General features: G+C 40.0%; 1 protein-coding gene across 2 annotated transcripts in view; it reads right to left on the reverse strand.

The window, feature by feature from the left end:
• itgb2 (integrin, beta 2) overlaps positions 1 to 14,394 on the reverse strand; it is a 36,700-nt gene that overhangs the window by 20,540 nt on the left and 1,766 nt on the right. Inside the window, exons 1-7 of one of the 2 annotated variants that reach the window (XM_008296828.1) lie at positions 10,909 to 12,284; positions 8,804 to 8,855; positions 7,848 to 7,945; positions 2,805 to 3,006; positions 2,325 to 2,495; positions 1,459 to 1,700; positions 13 to 171 (exon numbers count right to left, since the gene is read on the reverse strand). In XM_008296828.1, coding sequence (XP_008295050.1) covers positions 13 to 171; positions 1,459 to 1,700; positions 2,325 to 2,495; positions 2,805 to 3,006; positions 7,848 to 7,945; positions 8,804 to 8,855; positions 10,909 to 10,965 — 981 coding nt within the window. In that variant the 5' untranslated portion in view covers positions 10,966 to 12,284. Of the gene's footprint in view, positions 1 to 12; positions 172 to 1,458; positions 1,701 to 2,324; positions 2,496 to 2,804; positions 3,007 to 7,847; positions 7,946 to 8,803; positions 8,856 to 10,908; positions 12,285 to 14,394 lie in introns of those variants that run through there. The other variant, XM_008296829.1, reaches the window with a different exon arrangement.

The following is a 14,394-nucleotide window of genomic DNA, read 5'->3' on the forward strand; positions in this document are numbered from 1 at the left end:
TTTTTTATGTACCATCTCATTGCTCTTGGTGTAAAGGTTGTTATCCATGTGGCACTGTTCATCATTGGGTTCCAGTATTCCAGCCATTTTTCCATCCCCAGCCATATGGAATCCAGCATCAGTGGTCAGCACAATCAGCCGAGTGCTGCTGTTCCGCCAGCCGATTTTGTTCTAATTGGCAATATGTATTGGGGAAATTTTAGGCAACTTCAAAAGCACAATTAAAGTACATTTCTAGCTTATTTGCAAAAAAGGAAATGAATGAATAGAAATGAATACTCACATGTCAGCACTTATTTTACCTATCTGTCTTTAACTTTTACGAACCTTGAAGTTTGTAAAACTCACTGGTAGTTAACATTGTTGCAAACACGTTGCTTATGAACATAACTTTTAAGACATAGGATTGCGTTTTAGTTTCAGTGCTTTGTCTTTGTTTCATTTCACATCATCTCCTAGAGTCTGCAGGCTTGACTACTGCTCATATAGCATATTTGCTTGTCAGTAAGTCAACATTATACAGTGATTTGTCTGACAAAAGTTTTTCTGTAGTTTGGTTTGATATCATTTTAGCTACTGTCATTCTGCATCATCTGAGACCTATTAAGGAAATATCATTCTGTTTGCTGTACATAAATGCCTGTATCTATTGACAACAATTCCTCAAAAAAAGACAGTCAATAGCAACATAACAGTTAAAGATTAATACTACAAACAAACTGCACCACCAAATGAGGATCAGCACACCAGTCAATTGGGTGTGTCAGCACCCTAATTAAGTACACATCATAGAATCCACAGAACACAGACATTAAACCAAATGGCTTCATTCCTTAAACCAAAATATGTCAAAGGAAAAAATATTGCCAACAGCTCTCACACCATGTTTGTGTAATATGCATAGAATGGAAATGGAAGATTAATGCTACCACCTTGATGTCACCCATTGGTTTGTGGGCTTTTGTTTGGAAGCCTTTGGTATTTTGGCTGTTCTTACTTTTTTTTTTTTTTTTTTTTTTAAATCAGATGTAACCATATTTGAATAAGAGGGCGAAGCCAGGTTCTCAGACAGAACAATCATAATTAACAGGTAACAGTTGTGCTGGCAAGCTTGGCCAGTGAGGTGCATCTGTAATTGAAAACTGAAACATGAACTGCAAAAATTCTGAGATGAAAAACATGGACAACAAGCTCATGGCCATTGGTACTGGCTTGGCAGGAACGTGCAAATCACAAGATAGTAGCGTCGTATGGCATACCTTGTTTTCTCATCTATTTTGCTCTAAATTACAAAATGAACATCATGCTGTATTGAAGATAACTTGAAACTAGTGATTGAGAACCTAAAACCATTAGAACAATGATTAATGAAGCAACAAATCAAATGACAAGTGGGGTCACTTGTACACTTCTATACAATTTCATTGGAAGCAGAGGATTCTTTAGATGAGCCCTTACCCCACATACAGCAGCCTGCATCATGGCATCCAGACTCCCTTCAGGAGAGTCCAGGTTCCCAGAAATGAACTGTTCTGCCACTTTTTTCTTGAACTCATCCTCGCGTGGTGTCATACGAAGCACATGTCTGTAGCCAAAGGCAGCCTGGCACTGGTTGTCACTCTCATCGCATGGCCTCTCCAGTTTTTCTTTGTTGGTGTTGGTGTAAGGAAGGACTGTCTTGTCAACAAAGGCACCAAATCCTGTAATTATAGAAGAAGTTCACCTTTTTTTTGGTAGTTAATGTAAGAGAGAAGGAGAAAAGAGGTAGAAAAAAATGTTTAGTGCCCTCCCTCTGTCAAAATTTCTGACATATCGGTTGTCATCTTCATCAAGTATTTCTTTTGTTTGAACAAGTATGAAATTTGATCATGGCTCATTAATACATGTTGATTAGCGGTCCTTTCTACACTGCTGAGCTGCTCAAAAAATCCTTGTTTGGAAAATGAAGTACACGTCACTCATGTCAGGTACTGACGAGTGGGTTCAGACCACATACCACGCTGCCGGACTTCTCCGTGTAGCTGCAGCTGAAATCAAACAGTGTGCACTATATCCTATCACACCAGCAGGTAGAACAGGGAACTGCAAACTTTCCTTCAAAGCTAAGTTAATGAAACATTCGAAAGCCCTATTTTAATATATTAGAACGGAAAACACTGACTAAGTTGGATTTTTTTCTCCATACCCTGCTTTCAGCCTGGAGTCCCTGTCCACCAGAAAATATTTATTGCTAAGTAATGTGTAAAAGCTATGGGTGCATTCTAATGTGCTATTAAATAACAAAATCAAAACAAGTTACTAATATTCACACTGTTGGTTATTACCTATTTGAGCACGTTCAGTGATTTTACTCAGGGCAGCAAAAAGATCTTGCCCCAGTTCTTTGACATTTGCCAAGTCATCTTTCATGGAATTAGAAAGGTCCATCAGGTAGTAGAGATCCACTGGATACCCCTCAGCTCTTCTAAAAGAAACTCTGAATGTGGTTGGAAGCCCTGTAAAGATAGATGAGAAAGAAACTAATAAAAAAAAACTAAAAATAAGACAAGAGACACTACAATGCTCATCTATGCAAAATACAATATACAAATAATTATAGCAAGTTCCATGGCACAAAATTTATACAATCACTTTTTTAATGTTGAATAGAAAACATATTGCTTTTCAGAATGTATTTGTTTTTTGTTTTTTTTCCAAATCAAGAGTGATCATCTGGTATAAAACTGCTCTGGCTCTGCGGTAATATGGAAGAAACATTGCATTCATTAAATCATATAAGGTCAGCATTAGCTGTTTTGACTAACCAGGACGCAGTTTCAGGTTTATCTGCTGAGGACTCATCTGGACTGGTTCCCCATGGTCAAATGACACAGACAGGGGATCTTCCTTCATAATGGTTAAACTGTTTACAGGGGAGATAATTTCTTCCTCCTTGCAACCTCTTCCCATCAATTGAGCTTGGGTGTCACAGCGTACTGCTTCCTGTTCACCTGCTTTGGTGAAATTCTGAAAGGTAGACAAAAACAGATAGAAAATTGTTCTACTATAGTTATAACACGTTGACTCACCTATGTCTGCAAATATTGTTGTCACAATGCAAGCCTGAGGGCAGGGCTCTGCACAGTATCTTAGCTGCTCCAAGAACAGCACTCTTCTGGAAAGAGATCTCAAATGTTGTTCCTGGGATCTGCTGAAGCAACTCTCTCTCTGTTTTGAGGTCACAGCCCCAAGACCTCCAATCACCACTATTACCTGCACTTTCCACATCTTTTCTAGCTCCTCCCTCAGCCCTTGGTATTTTTCAAGCCTCTCATGTTCCTTCTTTCTGATGTTACTGTTACTTGGGAGTACTACAACTATCACCACTGCCTTCTTTCGTTGTTTATCAACCACCACAATGTCTGGCTAATTGGCCACCACAAGTTCATCAGTCTGGATTTGGAAGTAACACAAGATCTTGGCTTGGTTGGTCTCTATCACTTTAAAACATGGCTTCCAGACACACTTAGAATCCTGAGTGGTAATACAGACAGAACAAAATATTACACAGACTCCACTGTACAGCCCTGCTGAGGAGCAGGCTCGGTCTAAGCTCTCCTAATTGTATTAAATGTAATTCAGAAATCGGTACATATACACACACGTTTTGGAAATGTGGCAAAATACAAAATTTCTGGTCTGAAGTGAAGGTTGAAGTTATTAATTTGATGGGATATGACTTGGCGCTCTCCCCCTTGCAGTGCATTTTGGCAGCGAAAGTAGACAATGCTAAGGACAAATACAATCCTAAACTGATTCAAATTCTGGATATCAAAGGACAGCCCTACTGTGGAGGATTGTTTTAGGAGGTCCTTAGAATACTCCCTCTGGAGGAGCTGACCTACACCCTTCATGACAATACTGAAGGATTTATTAAGCTATGGCTACCTGTCCTGGACAACGTGGACATTATGGACCCATTCTAGTCTTGACCTATTAGGTCAACGCTGTTCCAGTCAATTTGAAAAACAATGACACCGTGGTGGTGTAGAGGGGTGAACATCTTGTTTGTGTGTGTGTTGTCATTTTTAAACTTTAAAAAAAATAAAAATCTTGTTATTTAATCTCTGTTTGCTTGCTTGTTTGTTTGTTTGCTTTTTGATACCTGCTGTATGTTCATGCCTGTTCAATGGTTAAAAAAAAAATGTGGGAAAACAAGGTTCAGCTTTGTATGTCACTGTACGAGGTGAACCCAAGCGGAGAGCACACAGACACGGCAGAGACAGGACGTGGTTTCACCGAGGTTTATTTGCACAAAAATATAAATGAACTGAGAGCCAGGAACAGGGACAAAATGAACTGAAACTCACTAACGGCTGGGTGGGGGGGCAGACAGGCTCCTGGGGACTGGCAGTCCGAGAAGTGCACGCCAATGGAGAGGGTGGGCAACAGAAAGGTGGGGACCCTGACAGTACACTTACATTCTTCAATATACAAATACAATTAATCTGCCATCTGAGATCACTGCAAAAGGGAAAATCACGTGATGAATTGGGAAGATGCGAGGATCATAGGGACTGAGGAGCACAAATACAGGCGCTGGATCTGGGAGGCTGTTGAAATTAGGAAGCAAGGCTCACATACAATCAACAGAGATGATGAAGCGTTCCTTCTATCCCACACCTGGGACGCGCTGCTCCAGAGGCCACTGAGCAACGGCAGGTGTGGCCAAACTGACACACCCACTAGATCTGTCAGATTGGCCACACCTAGGAACAACAGCTGATAACCAGGTGGTGATCAGTTGACAGCTCTACTTCTCTCTTCACCCAAATGTCAAGGTCAAGGTCAATTTTATTTCTATAGCACATCTAAAAACAACCAGGGTTGACCAAAGTGCTTTACAGACTTATAATCAACACCAAAAGAACGTATATGAACAAACAATAAAAACCACACACATATACACTATATTGCCAAAAGTATTCGCTCACCTGCCTTGACTCACATATGAGCTTAAATGACATCCCATTCCTAGTCCATAGGATTCAATATGACTTTGGTAAACCCTTTGCAGCTAGAACAGCTTCAACTCTTCTTGGAAGGCTGTACACGAGGTTTAGGAGTGTGTTTATGGGGATTTTTGACCATTCTTCCAGAAGCGCATTTGTGAGGTCACACACTGATGTTGGATGAGAAGGCCTGGTTCTCCGTGTCTGCTCTAATTCATCCCAAAGGTGTTCTATCGGGTTGAGGTCAGGACTCTGTGCAGGCCAGTCAAGTTCTTCCACACCAAACTCTCTCATCCATGTCTTTATGGACCTTGCTTTGTGCACTGGTGCACAGTCATCCTGGAAGAGGAAGGGGCCATCTCCAAACTGTTCCCACAAAATTGGGAGCATGGAATTGTCCAAAATGTCTTGGTATGGTGAAGCATTCACAGTTCCTTTCACTGGAACAAGCCCAGCTCCTGAAAAACAACCCTACACCGTAATCCCCTTTCCACCAAAGTTTACACTTGGCACAATGCAGTCAGACAAGTACCGTTCTCCTGGCAACCGCCAAACCCAGACTCGTCCATCAGATTGCCGGATGGAGTAGCGTGATTCGTCACTCCAGAGAACGCGCCTCCACTGCTCTAGAGTCCAATGGCAGCGTGCTTTACACCACTGCATCCGACGCTTTGCATTGCACTTGGTGATGGCTTGGATGCAGCTGCTCTAGCATGGAAACCCATTCCATGAAGCTCTCTGCGCACTGTTCTTGAGCTAATGTGAAGGCCACATGAAGTTTGGAGGTCTGTAGTGATTGACTCTGCAGAAAGTTGGCAACCTCTTCGCACTATGCGCTTCAGCATCCGCTGACCCCGCTCCGTCAGTTTACATGGCCTACCACTTGTGGGTGAGTTGCTGTCGTTCCCAAACACTTCCATTTTCTTATAATACAGCTGACAGTTGACTGTGGAATATTTAAGAGCGAGGAAATTTCATGACTGGACTTGTTGCACAGGTGGCATCCTATCCCAGTACCACGCTGGAATTCACTGAGCTCCTGAAAGCGACCCGTTCTTTCACAAATGTGTGTAAGAACAGTCTGCATGCCTAGGTGCTTAACTTTATACACCTGTGGCCATTGAAGTGATTGGAACACCTGATTCCGATAATTTGGATGGGTGAGCAAATACTTTTGGCAATATAGTGTATATGCATCCAGGATGTCAGTGCCCGATCGAGGTGAAAGCCATCAAGTAGAGGTGGGTCTTAGCGGAGACTTAAAAGTTTCAGCAGTGTCCAAGATATACGGCCGCAGGTCTGATGTGATGACTACAAAGTCAATCATTGACCTTTTTCCTCCACTGGGCCCCAAGGCTGGGCCACCAGACGCTTTCCGGTGAGCTCCCCCCCAGACCTGGCTCCAGGAGGCCCTGGTCTCCCTAGGTGGCGGCTTTCCTCTCCTCTATTTTCATTGAGGTTCTGTGAATTGCTCTTTGTCTGGTCCCTCTCCAGAACCAATTTGCCTTGGGAGACCCTACCAGGGGCTAGTGCCCTGGACAACATAGCTCCCAAGATCACAGGGACACTCAAACACCTCCACCGGGATAACGTGGCAATTCATCAATGGATTCAACTCAAGAATTGAATCTATTAGAATGAATATACTGCCTGGACTGTTCCATCTATTCCAAATTTACCAATAGAAATTAGCCAAAACCAGTTTAAAGACAGCGACGAAACCATCTGGCATAGGTTCATATTTGGTTGAATTGTTTAAAACAGCTTACCAGTCATGCTTATACAAGGGTTTGTCAAACCTTAAAACCTTATTCAACTACATATATTAAAACAAAATGGGAGAAGAAGGAGGGATAACTATATCTGAAGAGAAACAGACAACAATATGGAAGTATCAATGGAAGTGTATGAGATCACACATGTGGAGGAAGTTTGGTTGGAGAAACCTCATCAGGTATTTTATCACATCCTATCAGAAATCACACTATGACAGGAGTCTTCCTGTCTGCTGGAGAGATTGTGGGAATCAGAATGCAAACCATTACCATGTTTTCTGGGATGGTCCTGGCATTAGAGGTTATTGGAGAAGGATTCATGATGCTCTACAAGATATGTTTAACTGTGAAATTCCCCTTGAAAGTAAGGTTTTATATTTTGGCTACATACAAGGAGATTGGTTTAAAAAGGACAAATACTTAATGAATGTGTAGCTGGTGGCTGCTGAAGAGACTGTCACATGAAGTGGCTATCACAGGAGAGCCCGACTTTGAACGAATGGATGGACATCATGATGGATATTTATAAAATGGAGAAAATGACAGCCTTTGTCAACCATAAACTGGAACAATTTGTTTTCCAGTGGGAAAAATGGTTAACTATGCAATAGTCCTTAGACCAAATTTTACTTTTACTTTTTAACCAGTGATGGTATTGTTATAATAAACCACTCCCTGTCTGTAGACAGTTGTTGTTTTGTTTGTCTTGCTTTATATTTAATTATTTGTTTGTCTGTCTGTCTGTTTTTTGTTTCTAATAAAAAGTTCATTTAAAAAAAAGAAGGTTAAGACCCTACAACATGATTTATGATTGTCAATTTACCTGAATCATGGTTAAAACCTCATACAGTTAAATCAAATACGAATGGACCTGACCTATTCACTCAACAGCAAGAGGTTCGCCATGAAAATATCAATTGTTTGACACAATAATCAGGTGTGCATTTTGTTATTTTTTTCAGGGGAGGTCAGACTGCCTCAACAGTGTGCTAAAGGGGACTGCAGTGGCTGAAAAGATGAGCTCTATGTTGATGGAAACACATGAGTAGCATATAGATGTAACATAACCCTTGTTTCTCACCAGCTGCTGGCACCATGCGCAGTAAGGCCCAGATCTGATGCAGTCAGAGCAGGAGTTGATCACTGACTTTGAGCAGACTTCCTCCTGTTGACACATCCCTGTAAAAAAACAGACAAATAGAGCAAGGACAAGGACAAGGAGAGACAGACTAAAGGAAAATTCATGTTTATAAAATCTCTCAGAGGTAGTGTGGTTGTGTTCACGTGGACCTTATTCATGATGCGTTCAACTTAAAAATCATCCTTTACATCATTGCACAGTAGCTGATTGCCACTGGTACTCCTGATTGTGGCATTGCTTGGTAATGGATCAAAGTGTATTTTGCCCAATAGCTTGACTTTTTTCAGAAAAGTTCCTCAGGGAGATATTAAAAACTTTTACTTAGCTAAATATAACTGTTTGGAATGCTCATTTCAACTTCACTGAATTATTTGGAGAAACAAATACAAAAAAGAGAGATCACAATCATATCAGATTAACAGTATCATGAAAAATCAAACTATATTAAATAAATGCAATTTCTAATCAAGTAGAAGGCAATCCCTGTCATAGTCCAATTCAGAGTGTTGTTAACAAAAGGGCACACATTTATTGTCATTGTTTTTTTTTTTAATATATATATATATTTACTTTTTTCCAGTGTGTTTTTTTTCTGACAAGGCTTTACAGGTTCAAAAACAAAGTTCCCTGTCACACTGCAATGGAAACAGACTATTTCCTCAGTCGAACAGTCATATTTTGTGTGAATTTCTCCACTGTGAGATAAATAAAGGCATATCTTATCTTATCTTATCTTATTTTCTTTTGCCCTTTTGTTAATTAAAGGTTTTTCCACCCAGTGACAAAACAAAATTTCACACATACATAAATTTCAATAATTGATTAATTAGGAAAGTAACATTTAAACTTTTGAGATTTAAAAATAAATAATATAGTCTTTTCGTTTTATAGCTTACCATTTCTACTCAGCGGCAGAAGCAGAAGTAACAGCAAATAATGATCCATGTTCTGATGACAAAACAATAAAAGACATTATTGTTTTTAGTGTTACATTTGATCAAAAAAAGCATTTCCAATTCTATTTTTAAATCTCACATTTAAACTCTAGCCCGGATTTGATGAAAGAAGTAGACTCACTGATTGACAAAAACAGTTTGCCATTCACAATCTATTGGCAAAAAGAAAAGAAAAAAGGTAATTTCACTGCTCTTATCTCCATGAAGACCACATTAGTCCAGGTCTAGATAAAAACATTAAACTCCTCAAATTTAGACAAAAAAAACAAACAAAAACCTGTTTAAACTACAGCTGGGACTTTAAAGTGTTAGTTTTGATTAATTAATTAATTAATTAATTAATTAATTAATTAATTACAGAAAACATAATGCATTTAATCGCATCTTTCTCAATTCCCTAATTTCTGGCACATCAGTAACAATGATGCCCACACTCCAGCCTGTAGATGGCGCTAATGCACCTAATGTTCATTTGCCAGAATAGGAGAAGAAGATGTACAGGATGCACCATAGCCTGTATAAAAGATGGACGTAGCAACCAGCCCTGAAAAATGAAACCAACCCGGAAGTGTCAGAAACCTGCAATATCACTACGTCCGCTAGTTGCTGGCTCCAAAAAGCCCTGGCTCCCATAGAAATGAATTGGAAAAGAAGTGATCACAGATCACCAAATACTGCATTCCTACAGCTCAGGATTTTTTTCTTATTAGTTTTCATAGTCAAATCCAGAGATCAGGTGGCCAATCTGAAAATAAATGAACACTGGTCAACATTTTGCGGGGCAAGGGGCGTGGCTGGCTTGATTGACAGTCGGCAGCAACGATGCAGACGAAGCGAGAAGAAGGCCGTAAATGTGGGCGGGCAGAGAGGGCCTGCCTCTCAATCCATCTGACCAATCACTGCTCCTATGGCTCCGCCCCCCTCTGACGATTTTTGCGTCACTGGCTCCAAAAATCCAAGATGTCAACCAGGAAGTATCAAAACCCTGGCTTCATTTTCTCAGTGCAGAAACCAACAGGTGACATCACAGTAGCTACATCCATCTTTTATACAGTCTATGGGATGCACTGAGTGCACAAGAAAGTTTGAATAGTGATGGAAGACGAGACCACATTGCTTGGCTTGTTGGGTGTGAGTGCATGATGGTCATGAAGCTGTAACCGCAGGCAGCTACTGTGTCAACCACACAGGTGGAAAGTAGTACTTTGGTGTACTGCAGTATTTACGTTTAGAATTACTGTGTTCTTGTGAAAAACGGAGTGCATGAAGAAAAAATCCCTCTGTTTCATCTTGGACTAATGTGACACTAAAATGCCCTGGTTTACTCTTTTCAAGGTCTTTTTGGTCGCACACTTGTCTGAGCACAGCACAACCTGCAATGTGGGGCGTTTAGGGAACATCGGGAAATTGTGGAGTCTATCGATAAGAAAATGTTCAGCAAGTTATATGTTTTGCCTGTGGGATGTGCGACCAAATGAGAAAGTGCTACCAGTGAAAGAAGTAATTCTGGAGCCCTGGCTGGGCGGAAAGTTTTGTATTTTTTTTTTTTTTAATTCTTCTTAAAAAAAAAATTTTAAGTCTACAGTGCTACCTCAATGCAAAACATGTTGCCGCAAGCATGGATGGACACCAGAGCTAACGTTAGCTGCAACAGTCCTGGTACAGGCAATAACTGTACTTTGAGTTTGCACTAATCTGTGAATGTAGCAGACAGATGAAAAATGCACATTTTTGTCATCTAAGTTCACATACACGTCTGTTCACTGATTCAGCCGTCCACCAAGATTTATTTGAATTGAAAAACTTTGCTTATTGTGTCAAATATTGCTATGCGATTAAAATGCAATTAATCAAGATTTATTAATTACAAAGCCTCTAATTGATTAGATTTTTTTTTCTTTTAAATCGCATCCCACCACTAGTTTAAACACAATTATCAGATTTGTGAGACTTATTCTATTTATGATATGGTCTGTTGATTTCTGTCATTTTCTTTCTTTTTCAAGCTTAAGCTGTTAAATGCTTGCACAAGATGTGAAGTGTACCTCTGGCAGTTTGCCAGAAGAGGGAACACTACTACCAGTCATCCATCCATCAATCATCTATACCGCTTAACCCTCTCTGGGGTTGCAGGGGGCTGGAGTCTATCCCAGCTGACTCAGGGTGAAGGCAGTTTCACCTGGACAGGTCATATTGTTGTTGTTGTGTACACATGTACAAACGTTTGTTTGTTCTTGCTAAAATCAATAAAGATACTGTTGGGCGAAGAACATGTCAACTAGTTGTACCACATCTTGACAAGCTGCTATTGCAGTTATTGAGTTCATGTTTACAATTTCACAACATACATCTCAACACAATGGGTTAATACTCTTGGTTAATTAATGCAACCACTGCAACTTAAAAAATATTTGATTTTCAAATTTCAAAAGTCCTTGCAGCATCATACAATCAGGTGACTACCTATAAAAAAGACGATCATTTGGTTGATGTGTGTGATACATCTACCAACTATCGGAAGCTGGCTGAACAAAACTGAAGAGGAATTCAAATGTTTCCTGTACAAAGAGGCTTGTGTTGCACAAAGTGCCTACACTGCTCACCATAAAAGGTAGAAGAAAAGAGCGAAGTGGTGACTCATCAGTACATTTCCGTTTTTCTAACTCTAAAACTAAAAACTCAGACAAGAAAGGGAATGCATTTATCTATGTTAGTTTCTTTGTTAATTGTACTGCTGTTTTGTTAAAACGACAGGTTGACATTTTTACAGAGTGCAACACAGCACACTAGCCCAACAGCACTTTATTAAATGAGATTTAAGTTAGTTGAATGTTGAGGTGATAAAAGGGTTGTTATTGTATCAGAACCATCACAGTGCATGGTGTAGTCTGATACAGCGCTGCTATCTGGAGACTGCCCATGACATCATACATCTCCACTAATGAACTTATAGAAAGACATTTTTTATAAAACACTTGTACATGAAATGCAGCTGTATGGGCGAAACTAAATTTAAACCACATCAAATCTTAACTTTGCCATTTTTAAACCTAAAAAAAGTACATTGTAACTCTAAAAACACTTTTGTATCACACACCCAATCTAACTTCCGTTTTAGTACATGTGTGTTTTCACAAGGTGCTACTATTGTTTGCCAGGCATCAGTAAACTTAAAGAGATAAGAATGGGTACCCCTATAGCTCACCAAGTTGAGCAGGCGACCCATAAACAGGGGCTTCAGTTAGCTAGCTGTACTTCCCTGATGCAGCGGTTGTGGGTTTGACTCCCACTCATGAGCCTTTGCTGCAGGTCTCTTTCCATTCTTCTCCCTTCTTTCCTGTCACTCTCTACTGCTTTGAATAAAGGCAAAAAGTCCAACATATATATCCATATATATCCATCCACCCCATCCATTATCTATACACCGCTTAATCCTCACGAGGGTCGCGGGGGGGCTGGAGTCTATCCCAGCCGACTTAGGGCGAGGGAAGGGGACACCTGGACAGTGCCCTCCATAATTATTGGCACCCCTGGTTAAGATGTGTTCTTTAGCTTCTAGTAAATTCAGTTTTTTTCTGAATAATATAGGACCCTAATGAAAAAAAAGAGGAAGATTCAACCTTTAATTCAAGTGCATTTATTCAGTGTGAAAAAAATCCCACATTAAAAAATAATTCTTTTACATCAAATCATGTGTGCCACAATTATCAGCACCCTTGATGTTAATACTTTGTACAACCCCCTTTCACCAACAATTCATTTGAGTTGAGTTGAAGGTTAAATTTTTCTACAATTTTCAGTGTAAGAGGATGCTTCTGCAATAAAAACTGAATTTATTTTAAGGCTTTTAACACATCTTAACCAGGGGTTCCAATAATCATGGAGTGCGCTATACACACACACACACACACACATATATATATATATATATATACACACACATATATGTGAAGAATAAAAATGACAGTAACCACAACAAATGGCTATAAGTCCCAAAAGCAGCGTATGATAGATTTAAAATCCAGTATGACAAAAACTCTTGACTACTAAGCGAACCTGCCAGGGATATTCACTGAAGCATATACAGGCGCAGTTAAAGAAAAAAATAATACTGTAGAAAAGTTCATTTTTGGGGAAATTTAATTTAAAAAGACAAACTTTCATATATTCTATATTTCTTTGCATGTAAAGTGAAATATTTCAGTCCTTTTCCTGTTTTCATTTTAATGCATACGGCTTGTAGCGAATGAAAATCTGAAATCTAGTGTATCAAAGTATTAGAATACTTCAGAAGATATTTAAAAAAGAAGGATTTACAATACAGAATTGTTCAGCTTTTGAAAGAAAGTAGAATAATTTATACAATCAATACATGGTTCGGGTTCTTTTACCACAAACTACTGCATCAATGCAGCGTGATATGGAAGCCATCAGTCTGTGGCCCTGCTGAGGTGGCATTAAGGGCCAGGTTGCTTTGATAGCGGCCTTCAGATTGTCTGTATTTTGGGGGTTGGGTGATCTGAGAGAAGCAGTGGTCCCCAACGTCAACAGAAGAAAAATGGGCCAAAAAAAGTTGCAAATTCTATACCTGATTGGGAGTGTGAGAAGTCCAGTGATGGCTAGATATTGGTTCTCAATGGTATCTAGCTCCTCAGGGAGAAACAGGGAATGACATTGAGGGTACAATGCGATATGTGAACCAGACATGTTCATTCAATATGGGAATGTGGCACTAAGGAACACTTGGAAGTTTATGTCACTTACTAATGCACCAGATAAAAGATGTTCCAGCAAGTTCCGTGCTGGGGCATTTTCCCGCCCTAGCAGCTAGCAATATGCAGATGTAGACACCAATAGAAGCTGGAAAAGGTAAAACAATGTAGTGTGCAGTGAGGATGATGGCTCCTTATCTCCCAGATCAGCCTTTTCATGATTCATGTGAGTTTAATCTGATATGGCAGCTGTCTGATCCACATTGGCTAAAACCAACACTTTGTGTTCCCTCAAAGAGCCCCCAATTGAATGAATATTCACTAGTTTTACTATTTCCTATTAGAAGAACATGTGCTTCGCCACTGTAAGAGGAAGTCATAAAGAACTGACAGGTATTACCGTGACAGAATGATCACCTGGGAGGTTAGAACCAAAGCGGAAAAAATGGAAGCAGAGACATGCTGGGCAGTCAGTGTAACTACCTCCTTCTGCAGTAGCATGTGTAGCCTCAGTTTGCTCTATGGTGAGACAATCAAAAACTTGAAGAGACAGACATCAGGTTGAGAGTTTGGGGATAAGACACCGAATTTGACGAGGTAGGGCCAGCCCAGTAACAGCTCTCAGCGAGGTAAATTGTATGGGAAAGGGGCAGAATATGTTCCTTTCATGACTGCCAGGCCTGAGGTGTGTGTGTGTGTGTGTGTGTGTGTGTGTGTGCGCACACGTGGTGACTGTTAAAGCCATTGCATTTGATTCACAGAATTTTCACGCTTATTAATAGTAATGATAGTTTTGCTGACAACATATCAGCGTCTTTA

Source organism: Stegastes partitus, unplaced genomic scaffold, assembly GCF_000690725.1.
Source record: "Stegastes partitus isolate 25-593 unplaced genomic scaffold, Stegastes_partitus-1.0.2 Scaffold1155, whole genome shotgun sequence".
Classification (NCBI taxonomy): domain Eukaryota; kingdom Metazoa; phylum Chordata; class Actinopteri; family Pomacentridae; genus Stegastes; species Stegastes partitus.